A 14,226-nucleotide genomic window follows, 5' to 3' on the forward strand; every position below is an offset into this window, starting at 1 on the left:
ATTTTATCTATATTTATATATATATATATATATGTATATATATTTTTATATGTATATATGCACATACTTAGAGTATCTGTATTCCTTCGTAACTCACGCTCAGAAATGTATGAGTTTTCTATAAATGTTATTATTATTATTATTATGATTATTATTAACTATAATTTAGATAGAGGGTCTTCATGCTCGCACCCTCCACCCACGCTGGATACAATGTTTATCAACCATACTGCTGTCTATTCGGATTCAAGCATGTGAATTTATGAAAGATCCAATACTGGATAAGAAAACAAGTTACTTACCTGTAACTACAGTTATCCAGTATTGGTATCTTTCATAAATTCACATGCGACCCACCCTCCTCCCCTTTGATGCTCGCATTCCTCTCAGGTTTTTAATTTTTCACTCTCGTGCTGGAAAATCTGAGGAAGAGAGCTTCTCTGGAGAAGGTTCTAGAGGGTGCTGGTGCCTGATTGGACAGCAGGCAGGTTTGGGTCCTTTCACAAAAGGACATGGATAGGCTATATGAGCAAGTTCTGGCTCCATTATAGCCTATGGCAAAAAAAAATTATTTATTATTTATTGCTATTTTATGTACCGTGGGACTCCCACTTCGACGACGGGGATGATTCAAGCATGTGAATTTATGAAAGATACCAATACTGGATAACTGTAGTTACAGGTAAGTAACTTGTTTTCTTATGTTTTACACTCTGTCCAACCAACTCAGGAGTGTGGAAAAAAATATCGGAGCAGGTTTTCAGATGAGAAATTCTAGGGCATATCACCAAGTCTACCTCTGCCAATTTTCCATATGATGTCAAGGGACAGTGGACCTGGGACTTTGTGTTGTTCTGTGTTTTTTACCTCATTTCTCAAAGTCTTCTGAGGCAATCTCCTCACTCAGCAGTATTGTGAATGCTGGTCTTTTGGCGCCATGCACACAGTTTTTCAGTCATCAAGCGGGCTAGAGCAGGCATAGCTTAGCACTGTATAGAGCAATCTGTTTATCTCTTTGGTTCATATTACAGTCCTTATGGAGTCCTATGGGAAATGACCCACCCACTAGTTGTACTACACTCTGACGTAACCCTTAACAAAAGATAGTTGTGTGGTGGTCTGGAAAATCTCACTAGAACTTTCTTGGCTTAGTCAGGATAGCTACTGAGAACTCCCTCTACTTATTTATCTCCTCCTTCCTGGGCTACATTTATGGATTAGTGGTAGTCCAAGACTTGCCTTTCTGTGTTAAAAAATCATTAGTTGACCTGTCAGTTACTCTTCCTTTCTCAAGCTGTCAGCCCAACTTAGATACGCTTCGTCCTTGACGACCACTGTTCTTGAGGCTAGATAAAGGAATGATTGGGCAACTCCTAACCTGTTCTTTCAGATTTTGTCTGAGATCGGCTTGACCTGATACAACTTGGAAGCTTGTGTCCTGGAGAAACCATATTTTAAAACATTTAAGGTCTTCTGGGAAAAAGTGTTTTAAATACTTAGAAAATATTTCATCTAACATTCATGTTCACTTATATGAAATCGGTTGGATCTGACCCCCCTCTGCGGGATCACCTTCAAACTTTTTGCTTTCACCCCTCCTGTTTTGCTGAATTTGTCATTGTTGGCTTTAGGACTCTGTACACTTAACCACTGCTTGCCAGTACTAAAATGCTTGTGCTCTCTCCTTTAAACATGGTAAAATTGGATTACACCCAATTAGTACATTTAATTTGCTTATAGGTCCCTAGTAAAGTGCTACAGTGGTTAAGTACAGTTAACCAGGCCAGTAAATGAAATGTTACTAGTAGGCCTGCAGGACTTAATGTGCCCCCCGCACTTAAGTAGCCCTTTATAACATGTCCCAGGTCTGCCATTGCATTCTGTGTGAAGTTTTATACTGCCTATTCAACACCTTGCAAGGCCTAAAACACCCTTTTGAATACATTTAAGACACCCCTAGAGGGGGCCCTAAACAGCTCATAGGGCAGCGTGCATTGTATTTAAAATGTTGAACATGTACTTTTAAGCTTTACATGTCCTAGTAGTGAAAACTCACAATTTTTTTATTTTTTATTTATAACTTTGCCATAGGGATAACATAGTTTTAGGCAGATGGAATTCCCTAAAGCAGAGTGGAACCATCTTGGGGTATTAACAGAGTTAAGGCCACCCCACAGAAGTCAAAATGGGTGTGAAACCAAGGATCATGCGTATGGGTTCTGTACAACAAGGCAGATGAATTCCCTACAGCAGGGTAGATGGGCATAGTATTTTTTGTAGACGTGTATGCAGCCTCTTTGAGGAGCTATATCTTATTAGTACATTGGAATGTTGGGCGCTCCATTGAAAACAATGGGAGTAGCTCAGGCTTCTAACGGCTGGTGAAAGCCTAGAGCAGTGGTTCCCAACCTGTGGGCCGGGGACCCCTGGGGGTCCGCGAAGCCTCCTCAGGGGGTCCGCGACTGCTTAGAAAATTTTATAATATTAGGTTCCAACTATCAGTAAGGACTCAGTGGGGGTCCCCGGATTCCAATAATGATTCAGTGGGGGTCCCCGGGCTCCAGTATAGATAAAATGGGGGTCCACATAAGTCAAAAGGTTGGGAACCACTGGCCTAGAGCATAAACCTTCCAATGTTTGTCGTTCACAGCAGCAGCTGTGAACAAAGGCCTCAAGGAGCCTGAGGGGATTTCAACCCCCTCAGGCTCTGTGAGGCCTTTGTTTTACTAATTAGAACAGAATATTCTAATAGCTTTATAGCCCGCCGTAGCTGGGCTATACTAGTCCTTAAAGGCCCACTCCCATGTTAAAGGCCCTCGCCTTCGGGTCCGGCCTTTAACGCTGGAGTGGGCCTTTAATGGCTGGTAGCCCGCTACGGCAGGCGAAAAAGCAGGCTGTATTCTCACACTGACTTACAGAGCTCAGAGCAGTACCGTTGTTCAGTGGTACAGTTATTGATATCAGAGAATTGTATGCAGTTATTTTACCTACTGCAAATTACAGATTGAAGATGTTAACAAATTTAGTGTTGTCAAATAAAACCCATAAAATAATATTAAAGGAAATATCGTTTAACTTGGTGATACAACAGTGTAGTCATTGCCATGCAGATATATTCGCAGGATATGAAAGTTAATTTCCATACAAGCATCGCGTTAAAAATATGCAACTCTTATGAATAAATTAAGTTATACATTGGTTGTACAACCTTACAAATATCAATTTCTGGTTTATTCATCAAGTGCTTAAAAGTTCTATAACTCGAAAGTGTGTTGTACTTTAAGAAACATTTGTGCAGAATAGCTTGGAAAACCGTGTCCCAGTTGTGTGCTTACAAAACCTGTGCACTGAATTCGAGGCCCCTTTCCATTTTGCCTATCCGTGCATTCATGCAAGTTGTGAAATGGGTTGCTAGGTTACCCTGAGCTGAAGCGGTGAAGTGTGTGGCACGTGGGGGACCATCTTTCAGTGAAGATTGAAACGTGTTATTGGGAAGGCCTGCATGAAAGTTAACACTTATGTAGCGGCAGAACGTATTGTGGCAGTCCCACGCGATTTATGGGAGTCCTTCGCCTTCCTTTGCTGATTGCCTTTGTGTTTCTTTTTCGCAGGATTTCGCAGGGATGCGGCTACATCTCCTGCCTTAGTACGAAACGCGCAGGATTTGGTAACCACAGCAACTTCGCCCCTCCAGCCTAACTTGTCACGGTAAGGAGCCTGGTAATCTGCGCTTTGATTCCTTTAATACAGCTGAGTTCACACTTCTCACGGAAGTTGCTGAGTAACCTGTTGTTGGCTGACAAGAGCGAGACCCTCAACCAGTGGTTAATATGTAAATAAAAACGTTCCGGTGCCAAAGCTTTCCTCTAAAACCCGCGGCTGTTGCAATGAAACATGCCAGCGCCGAATACTGAGGCAGCGTAAACCTAAAGCCATTGCGGGCCGCTTTAAACCATTTTCAACCACTCCCTGCCCCTCCAGCTCAGTCTTACAGCTTTCTTCCTTTGTAACGCTTTTCCATCTTTCTTCGGCCCGTCTGTCCCGTGTGTGTCTTTTGTTGGCAGTGATTGCCTGATGCAGAAAAATAACTGACGGCCCTCACAAATAAGTGCCGGTGAATGCCTCCCACAAATCACCGGGTCAAATTAAGCACTGCCCTCAGCTGCTGCTCTCGTGTGTTCTTGGGCGTGACGTGAGTTGCTTGTGTTTGACATGAACGCTATGTTTCCAGTGCTCTTTGTACATTAAATAGTCCCTACACATGGAATTGGTGTCGCACTTACTAGAATGTGTGCATGCAAGTGACGACGGAAATGAGAGAGGCCGGGTGTTGAACATCGGGACGCAAGGAGATTTTCCCATTGGCCACAAGATGTGGTCTGTGGTGTGCCCGGGGCCGCATTGATGCTTGTAGCGTAGGAGTGGTGTTTTCGGGCTGGAAGGTGTAGTCTTCAGGTGGGGATACGGGAAGAGAAGAATGTACATTGTGTGGTTAGCGAGTCATGCAGTAATTTTGATGGTTTAATTCCATACTGTCCGCTAAATTACCCCCCTTGCTTAGGAAAGGCATAGATTAGATAAGACTGATATGTTGTATCCGAATCCGTAGCCCTCTACTCCACCTTAGGGTAAGGCTTCTCTGCTGCTTGTCGCTACGTGGGAGAGTCAAGTGTAAAAGGGAAATAAATTGATTATTGAATTGGAATGAAATAGAATTGCTCAATGTAAAACCAGAAAACCTGGGATCATTCCCAGCTTCCCCAGCTGACCAAATTGTGTCATCTGAGGCAATTGTTTGATTTCACTTTGCCTCCATTTTCTTCATCATCCCCATAAAAGCTCCTTGGAATACATGAGTTCAGAATGTGCGCTGTGCAAAACCTTCTGTAGTGCTTGATTTAATAAACTAGAATATTGTCCATGTACAACAACAACCCAGGCTACCCGAGGCCCACCCGGTAGCTGACTTGCTTCTTAGTTCACTATTGCCATTGTTGTGAGAGTGGAAGAATGAATGTTTATTTTTTAAATTTATCGCTTTTTAAACATACTTCTCAATGCCCTGATGCAATCTGATGTACTAAGATGAAACGCTTCTGCGTGTTAATGAAATACACTTGTTTGAATTTTGAATGTGTTTCTAAAGTTAAGTGATGCAGTACACTTTATATTCTTCTTTTCATCTATTAGCGTGTAAATAAATGCTTGCTCGTTTATGTAACATCTTTCTGGCTGTTAGCTCTCTCGAAAGTAAACAGGCAGCCCTGTTCTGATGTTCACCAAGGGGCCACATGTAACGGTCAGGAGGGTGGCCCCCAAGCCCTACTTTACGTATCTAAAAGATTGAGTCATGTAACCTTAGTTCTGCATAGTAGTTGTTTCGTGAACAAGGACTCAACTTTCTGAGCTTGCTTTCAGTTCATAAAGATAACACTTGTTAATCTGTAAACTGAGAGAACAGTACTTTGTTTTATCTCTCAACTGTCCCAGCTAAGATTAAATATCCATTATGGTTTTGACAATAGCCTGAAAACACACATTGGTGTCTTGGCTGTTTATGTACTTTTAAAATTACCTTACAGTATCGAATAGACGACAACCCACGAGCACCCACACAAGAGCACACACCATCCCTGAATTCATATCCATTCCAGGAGACCCTCTCATTTTATCATTTTTTTTGTATGCAGGTGATTCCAAAGAACCCATCACTTACCAGAATTTCTCCCACCTCTATCTAGAACTGTTATTCATGAACAAAGTAATTAATACAGAATGAAAAACAAGTTGTTTAATTCCCCTTTCTTTTTCACACAAGTCTTGATCCCAGTCTGGGGTAAGGTAGGGTTACAGAAAAAGAAAATATGGTAAAACAAGGCAGAGCTCAGCCACGGTCCAGTATTTCCACAGTTAATAGGAGTTCTGGCCAGACCTTCTTGAGGCTGATTCCTCCTCTAGAGGAATGAGCACCTTTGACGATGGAAAGCAGGTCGGAAGATGAAGGTAAGTTTGAGCAACCAAAACATGCAGGGCAAAAGTCAGGGTACATGCAGGTAGATGGCATCTATCCACTCTTTTCACGGGGTAGACAGCGTCCACCCTGCCAAGAAGTTGGCTACCACTTAAATATGCTGAACTTGCCCTGGTGTAAAACCAGGACATAGTCAGCAGCTCCTGCACATTGTATTGTGTGCTTTCATTCCAAGCAACAACGTGCAGGCGGAGACAGGGCTTTGTTATTTTTAATTCCAGCTGAGCCCAAAACAAAGGCCTAAATTAAGGGGCCATCAGTCCTCCTTTTGTATTCTGGTTTGGAGCACTCCGGAGCCTCACACCACATTGCAAATGCAATGGATAGGAAACAAAGGTACACAGCTTGTTATTACTTCACAAGTACTTGAGAGGAATGCTTTTGACTTTGTTCAGTCCCAGCATATAAGAGATATGCATGCACTGTAAGAATACCAGATGCGGTGGTCTGTCCCAGTAGTAACACAAATAACAACTTAAGTAGCACTGTTTTGTTTTGTTTCTTTTATAGCACTACTCATCCCAAGACGGTGCCAGAGCAATTTACATCACCCCTACACATTGTACATTGGCAAAAAATCATGTGTGTAAATCTGTGTACAGGACGTGTTACATAAGGCAGTGAGAGTTACAAGGTGTATGAGTCAGATGTCCTTCATAGCTCACTGTGCTATATTAGAAGGAACTGCATGTCTCAAAACAATCTGTGTTAAAGACAGTAACCCACTTACCTGTGTGCCTAAAATAAAAATCTGTCATCTGCATGTTACTTGATGCGTTTTGCAGGAGACCAGTGCTTAATTTGTGCTTGTTGTTTCCGGTGCTGAGCACCGGCACTTATTTTTGAGGGCCGGGGCTTACTCTTCTGCCTCAAGCATTTTCTGTGAGCAAAAGACACATATGGGGAAGACGGAGGAAGGAAAAAACAAAAAAGCGTCACAAAGGATAAAGCAGAAAGCTGCAGGAGTGCGCTGAAGGGGCAGGGAGTGGATTTGTATAGATTGAAGAGGCCCGAGATGGCTTCAGGATTACGGCGCATCAGTATTCTGTGTTCACACATTTAATTGCTGCAGCCGCATGTTTAAGAGGAGGGCTTTGGGCACCGGCACCTTTTTATTTACAAATTAAGCACTGCAGGATACATAGTAACTCTCTACGCTACTTTGAAAACTGGGGCTAGACAAAACACAAATCTCCCAAGCAAATTTGTTAATCTTCAGTTATCATACCTTTATTATCATTCCCTGGGATTTACTGGACACAAAGATCTCTGCAGCAGGTGACTTAATGCTATAAGTTATTTTAAAATGCAGGCTTTGCAACCAGTTAAACAAATCAGATTTACTGCCGTGTTTTTTTTTTTGCGGCAGAGTTTAAAAAAGTAAATGTATTAGTTAAGGCACAGATTCTGAATTGGGTTTGCGTCACTTTTTTGGGCACAAACCTGATGCAAAATCTAATTTCTTCAATATTGTAATGAGCTCAAATGTACTCATGACAGACCTGCTAAACATATGTGTGAGATCTTAAGATCTGTTGTCACTTCTTGTGATGTCACTTCCTGTGAGGTCATGGGTTGTGATGCCACCTGCGATGTCATGATCCATTATGTCACTTGCATAGTGCCTTACTTGGTTAGTTCCCCCACTTCTGAGTGGTGCGCAGCTAATGACTTTTAATGGCCTGGCATACTTGGTGGTGTGGAGCCGTCGGTTTGTGGAGTTGGAGGCTTGATTGGAAGGCTAAGGCGTGGATGGCCTGGTTCAGGCCCCGTGTCCACATTAGTGGAGAAAGGGAAGCCATCTCCCTGCGAAGATCTTTCACTACAACTAGTGAGTGAATGTGGGTCAGGTGACCGACCACAGGACCCTTATGGCAGTTCATATGCCTGCTTTTGATGCCCCATGCACAAAATAGCCTCTGGCACTTCTTTACGGGCCATGGTGGGCTGAAAAGAGATGCGACTGAAATAAAGAGCCACTTTTAAAGGAAACAATGAAAAGCAGGAATTGGGAGAAGGCTTATTGCGGTGCTGGATACGGCCACAAATTGAAGGAAATGGAAACTGTAGCAAAATACAGGCACAACTGCACAATGATGCAATTATGAGAGCTAATGGAGAGGTGATTGGGATGCTCATGGACTACTTGCAGGAAACCAGTGAGGCAGTATTTACCCCCCGACATCCCTGAGCAAACAAGGGTTCCACATATTATGTGGTGCAGAAGAGCTAAATAAACAAGGAACTATATACTCCTCACACCTGTAAAAAGTTGTAAAATGTTATGCGTTGAAATGAGGCAAGAGCCTCCTCTCCCTTTACCAGACCCCAGATTGAAATAGTGGCAGTATTGACTATAAACATTTGAGCTCTGCTTAGCCAGAAACCGTGTTACCTGAGGAGCGGCCCATAGACGAGACACAGTGACACAATGATTTTGAATGTTCACTTCTTAAAGACCGCTTTCCGGTGACTGTTGCACTCTGAAAACAATTTCGACCCATCACGGATAAGGTAAGACAAGAGAAGGTACTTTGCTGTTGGCTTTACCCATTTGCATTTAAACAACAAAGGTGGATGAAGCTGAAAAGAATCTAGACTTGGATTGGGTGTGAGGAAATCCAAATCCCAGGGCTTAGCGAAAGGGGAATGGAACACACCATAGCCCCGGTGTTCATGGGGGCCAAAATATCAGGTTGAAGGCTGAAAAATGGAAAGTGTCGGACCGCTTTGTGACTCTACAGACAATAGAGGTAGATGATACTCGATATAAACAGATTATATAGCTGAAAAATCAATTTCTTCAAGATGGGGGCAAACTAAGTTGAATATAATGGCTGTTAAAGTTAAGGCAACCCCTGTTTGCCTTTCTATACTCTGTACCTACAGAACTCTATTTAACTAAACGTTATATGGGAAATGCTCTCTTGAAAGCACAATTGCCCTGTCCTGGGATTGAGGCATCGGGATGGGATGATACAGAGGTGATTGTCACACTGTAGTGGTGAGGAGTGTGACCATGGGATGGGAGCGGGGTGTCCTTCTGGGAGGGAGTTGGTTGATGGATTCTTCATCCTTCACTTTTATGAGATCCAGCATTAAAGGAAGACTTTCACACCTAGATTCAGAACTACTTCAAAGAGAACGTCGCAGGGGATGTCCCCACCTCAGTCCATTAGGGTGCCTTCAAGCCAGCCATACGAGGAATTTACATAGGTCTCATGACAAACATTAAAATGCTCAGACGGCTAGACAAAGAGCGATTAGAAAAGGTATTGAAAGAATTAGATATGACTTATAGGCACTCTCCATCACCGCATCTTTTACATGTAGTAATTGCTTTGAGGTACCAGTTAAATACCCTAATCACTAATAGGGCTCAACTACCCCTCTTGCATTTGAAACATTCAGACTATGATCAAGGAAATAAAGTAGGCACACAATTGACGAGGCAGCTTAGAGAAAAGCAAGAGAAGTGATAAATTTAGAGAGATAAGGGGTGAAGGTGGGATGTTCTGTGCACAGAAGAGGACACAATAGAGTCCTGTTTCAGTTTTGAACACCCCTCTATTTGTCAGATTCACTATCTTTGAAAAGCTCAGAGGGAATATTTGGGAAAGATGAGACACTCCATTATTTCAGCAGAACAAAGGAACAACCTTGAATCACCAATCCAGGAGGACAAGGTTGCATATTAAAATGATGGTGCTGCCAACATTTTCATATCAGTTGGAAAAATTTCCATACAAACTACTGTGTTTGCTTTTTACTAGAATAATTTCCTTGCCACAAAGCTTCCTTTGGAATTAGGGATGTCCATGGATTGCCTTATCAAAATGTTTTCAGTCTACCAGTATTCAATCCCCTTGAGGCAAAATTATTACTGGGGGTAATGGGTGACCAGAAGATGGCTCAAATACACCGGGCTCAGTTCCTCTGGCTTAGGAGATAGATTTGGAATTGTTCATAAATGAGGAGTGGGGACAAGCTAGGCTGTCCCCTAGAAAATCAGATATAGTAACTAAGTTTCGGCTTATCCAACTAAAGTATATACACAGGGTGTACATCATAAGGCATGTTTCTGGTAGAAACTCTGTGTAGCTGCATATTCCTCACTGACCCTTCCACCTCCTCGTTCTGTGAACTAGTCTCCTCAAATAAAATATTCCAAATTAAGAATCTGCACACTGGTCACAACCAATCTCTTTGACTTTGCGTCTGTGGACGTGGAAGTGCCAAGAAAGCAACTGATGGACAAAGTCATCTTACGGACCAATCCTAAATTTTTAACCCAAAGTCCCTACTGACTTCTACCTGAATGAGCCTGTCATTCTGTGCTGATTTTTACTACACTCCACAATGTCAGCAAAAAAATAGCATTTGCTTAATGTGCACTGGTGCATCAAATTTTACATGGGTAAGACATATTCCCTCTTCTGGCCAATTAATTGTGTCTTTCGGCCATTCAGAAATAAGTCAACAGTTGTGTAAACCGGGGATAGCACGTTGACTCTCAGCCTGCGTCACCTTTTGCCACAAAAAGGCAAGGGTCCACTCCTGGGAAGAGAAAAGGCCCATTTCCACCAGGAGCATGGCAACGACTACAACACTGTACTTGTGTGCCTTTGCAAGAAATCTGCTATACGGCTACCTGGAGGAGCAGGCACATGTTCATAGAGTACTACTGCATGGATGTTACTGTAACAGCTGATTGGGCAGTAGAACAGGCAGTCCTCAACAATCTGTTTTAGTAAAGGTGAGCCTGCTACCCACTTTATACTGATTACTATTCTGATTCAAGCATTTGAGCTTATGTAAAATTACTTATCCGCAACTCCAATTCTCCAGCATTGGTATCTTTCAGATATTAAAATGTGACCCTCTCTCCTCCTTGGTCAGAGGGTCATTTATTATGTCCTCTACTTTGTACTATGACATCTGAGCTCTGGTGGCCTCTGGGGGAGGAGGAGAGCTTAGCACTTCCACCTTATTGGCTGAAGTTCCGATTTTCAAGTGATGTGGGTGTGCTGCTAAACAAACACCGTTGTTGAAGCCTATTTTCACGTTAACACTGTTTACTGCTATTTTAGTTTACCAGGGATTCCCAGCCCGACGACAGATAACAATCCAGGCATGTGAATATATGAAAGATACCAATGTTGGAGAAGTGCAGTAACAGCTGAGTAGCTGATTTTTGATCTCTGACGTCTTCCCGATAGGTAGAAGAAATATAAAATGTCACTGACCTCCTCAAGAGCTTCAACATGAAGAAAGTGACAGAAACCTAGGGGAAAGCGAGCACACTCTTATTCTTGACCAAGGTCCCATCTGACTTTCAACTGGTCCAATCAGTTATTATATTTCCTTTCTTCCCAAATCCTGCTACTACAGTGAAGCAGGCCCCCACTCTCATTGGGCATTAGGCTATGGGTCCAACAATTTGTGTCCTTTACTCACCTAGCAAGGGTGTCCACTGTCCAAACAATGTATCTTTAGATGGATTTCAGCCTATGTGAAGGCAGGTCGCCATCTTATTTGGATAGTTTTGGCACATTCTATGCGGGAACATGGCCTTGTGGAAGGTCTTGTAAAATTTAACATGCTTAAGAGCCATTTTTGTAGGTAAAAACATTTTCTCCTACATCTCAATCCTTAACTAATAACAATGCAATAAATGCTGTGTGGTGGTCAGGGGCTACAGACTTTAGATACTTTTGGCTTTTTATTGTCAGCTTGCACAATCACTGAGGCGCTTTCAGCCAGAAACACAGTTGAAATGTACATGTTCTTTAATTTGTCAATACATTTGTAAACATGGTTTTAACAATTCGGTTATATACACTGGCTTTTACATTCCTGAAGGGGGAGGGGCAAAGGACTTAAGAAATTAGATGGATGAGTCATGTAGATGTAATGATAATGTTAAATGACCGTTTGGCGGACAGCTTATTAGGTTTGGCATTAGTCAAGACCTTTTGATGTTACTGAATTTATTTGTATAATATACTTGCAAACAGGATCTTTCAGCCAGCCCTCTTCATTCGTCTGTTACTGTCACACATTTTTCTTTCACAAGTTACAGCATGGGGAAATTGGTCAGCTCAATTTAGGCACTGGCTAACTTCACTGTGAGTGACATCATTCTGCCCTGTGAAAAGGAGCACATCCGTGCACAAAGTAGTTCCATTCAGCGGCAAGGATTACTATGGCAATGTGTGCTTTTTTTCTTTTAGATCAAAAATATTTGTTGTTTTTTTTTTTTTATTATATAGACGAAGGCCTAGCAGCTTCCCCAACAACAAAGTTTTGCAAAAATTCTGGCAAAACATTAACAAACATTAGCAAAACCAAAAGGCTGGCAGCTACCACCGGGTTTTGCAATTGCTTGTTCACTTTTTACTCAAAATACCCTCTACAATTTTCTTCCAGTTTACTAACTTCAGATACTGTTTTTAACTGTATTCGCCCATGAAGCCACTTGAACTTTTATTTGTAGGTTTTTCATTCATGACCTTTATAAGTTTGGGAATTCCACAAGAGCCTAGGGGGAGCCGTCTTTAAAGGTAGAGCAGCTCTTTAATTATACAGGTTACAGTTATCATAAAGAATTAAGAGACTAAGGTAGATTATGATTTAATGTTCATGAACTCGTGGTTCTTTGGTTGTCCCTCTTTGACCATAGATCGGTTTAATTTACATTTTTGACCCTACTTTCTGTGGCAGTAAACTTTGCTACTGTGTAGTGGTTGCCTCTCCACAAATACTTGATGTATTTTCCATAACGTGCCTGCTGTTGAGTCCCTGTTGATGGTTCGCTGTGCTTTTAGGCTCAGCTCCCTCTCACGAGTTGTTCTCCTAGTCGCTGGATCCAATAATTGACAATGCTTAGTGGACGCAGATTTCGATTGATGACCCCATCCCTGATCAGGATACTTCAGTGGGCTCTTGTTCTCACTTAATCACGTATTGGCTACGGCTAGAGGTTTCCCATAAGTAAAAGGATAAATATTGAGGATATTGCATTTCAATGAACTGATGCATGCATCAAAATAATTTGGTAATGATCTGCATCTGATCACCAGGCAAATAGCTTGAAGTTGATGTGAAAGGCAATCTTTCATTCTTTCCTTAATTGAGTGAGTACATGCAGGGGCCATAGAAAGAGGGAAGGGGGAAGGGAAAAGGCCAGTTAACGTTTGTCTTTTTTCCCCTCTCATGTCCCCTGGAGATCGCCAGTGATCAGGAAAGTCCAATATCCATACCTATGCTGCTGATAAAAGGCGACTTTGGTAAATGGATCCCTGTCATTCTCAGCCTAGGTCGTTAATTGCTCTCCGTGCTGGCTGTCAGTGTGATCTGAAATGTTCATTCGCTATTCAAGAGGAGGAAAAAAGTTGTGGTTGCAAATGTTAACATTTGCATTTTTATGTGTTGATGTATTTAAAGGACAGCCTCTCTCGCAGCAATCCATCAGTTGGTGACACCCCAAATATGAATAATGTATTGTGGGCTTGTGGTTACAATGTGCAGTACAAGCCAACGACAGTGGCGGAATGTTAACTACACTGCAAATGTAATATTTATCGACTCACAAAGTTTATTGCTTTCGAGGATCAATAATTCTGGCCATAGGATATTAATTTCACTTACTCCGATCGTGCTTGGGCACCTCCAAAAGAAGAGCTGCCCCCTACGTTTCATGCTTGTAACTTGCACCCTGGGAACGTGGTCTGCCATTTCTAATCCTCGTTTATTCAACGGATTCTTACTTGGTTATCACCCCGGCTACATGTTCACTGATCAGTTTATTTAGTGATGCTACACAACATACTCCTTGTCGTTGCAGACATGCTCTACATAATTCATAGACCTTTTCTAAACACTTAAGTATTGCACATCTGGAGTATTACATAGAGCATCCTCATACTACTGTACTTACTAATGGTACATATTTACTTACTGTGCATTGTTTAACTGTATAATAACCACAGAGCATCCTTATGCATTAGGGCATGAATACCAGTCACATCAAGTTATGAATCACGATTGATCAAAGTTTGCGAAAGGAAAGTCCTAGGTTTATAGTTTCAAGCTCTGCTAAGGGAGAAGCCAAGTCTTGCGCACTTCTTCAGGAAGCGCATTTCCTGGGCACACCCATAACCACCCCGCCTCTGGAACAGCCGGCCCAGGAAATC

General features: G+C 42.2%; 1 protein-coding gene across 2 annotated transcripts in view; it reads left to right on the forward strand.

Moving 5' to 3' along the window:
* KIAA1328 (KIAA1328 ortholog) overlaps positions 1–14,226 on the forward strand; it is a 665,562-nt gene that overhangs the window by 540,317 nt on the left and 111,019 nt on the right. For both annotated transcript variants that reach the window (XM_069218089.1, XM_069218177.1), the window contains one exon: positions 3,612–3,708. In XM_069218089.1, coding sequence (XP_069074190.1) covers positions 3,612–3,708 — 97 coding nt within the window. The remainder of the gene's footprint in view (positions 1–3,611; positions 3,709–14,226) is intronic.

Source organism: Pleurodeles waltl, chromosome 1_1 (genome assembly GCF_031143425.1).
Source record: "Pleurodeles waltl isolate 20211129_DDA chromosome 1_1, aPleWal1.hap1.20221129, whole genome shotgun sequence".
In the NCBI taxonomy this organism is placed as follows: domain Eukaryota; kingdom Metazoa; phylum Chordata; class Amphibia; order Caudata; family Salamandridae; genus Pleurodeles; species Pleurodeles waltl.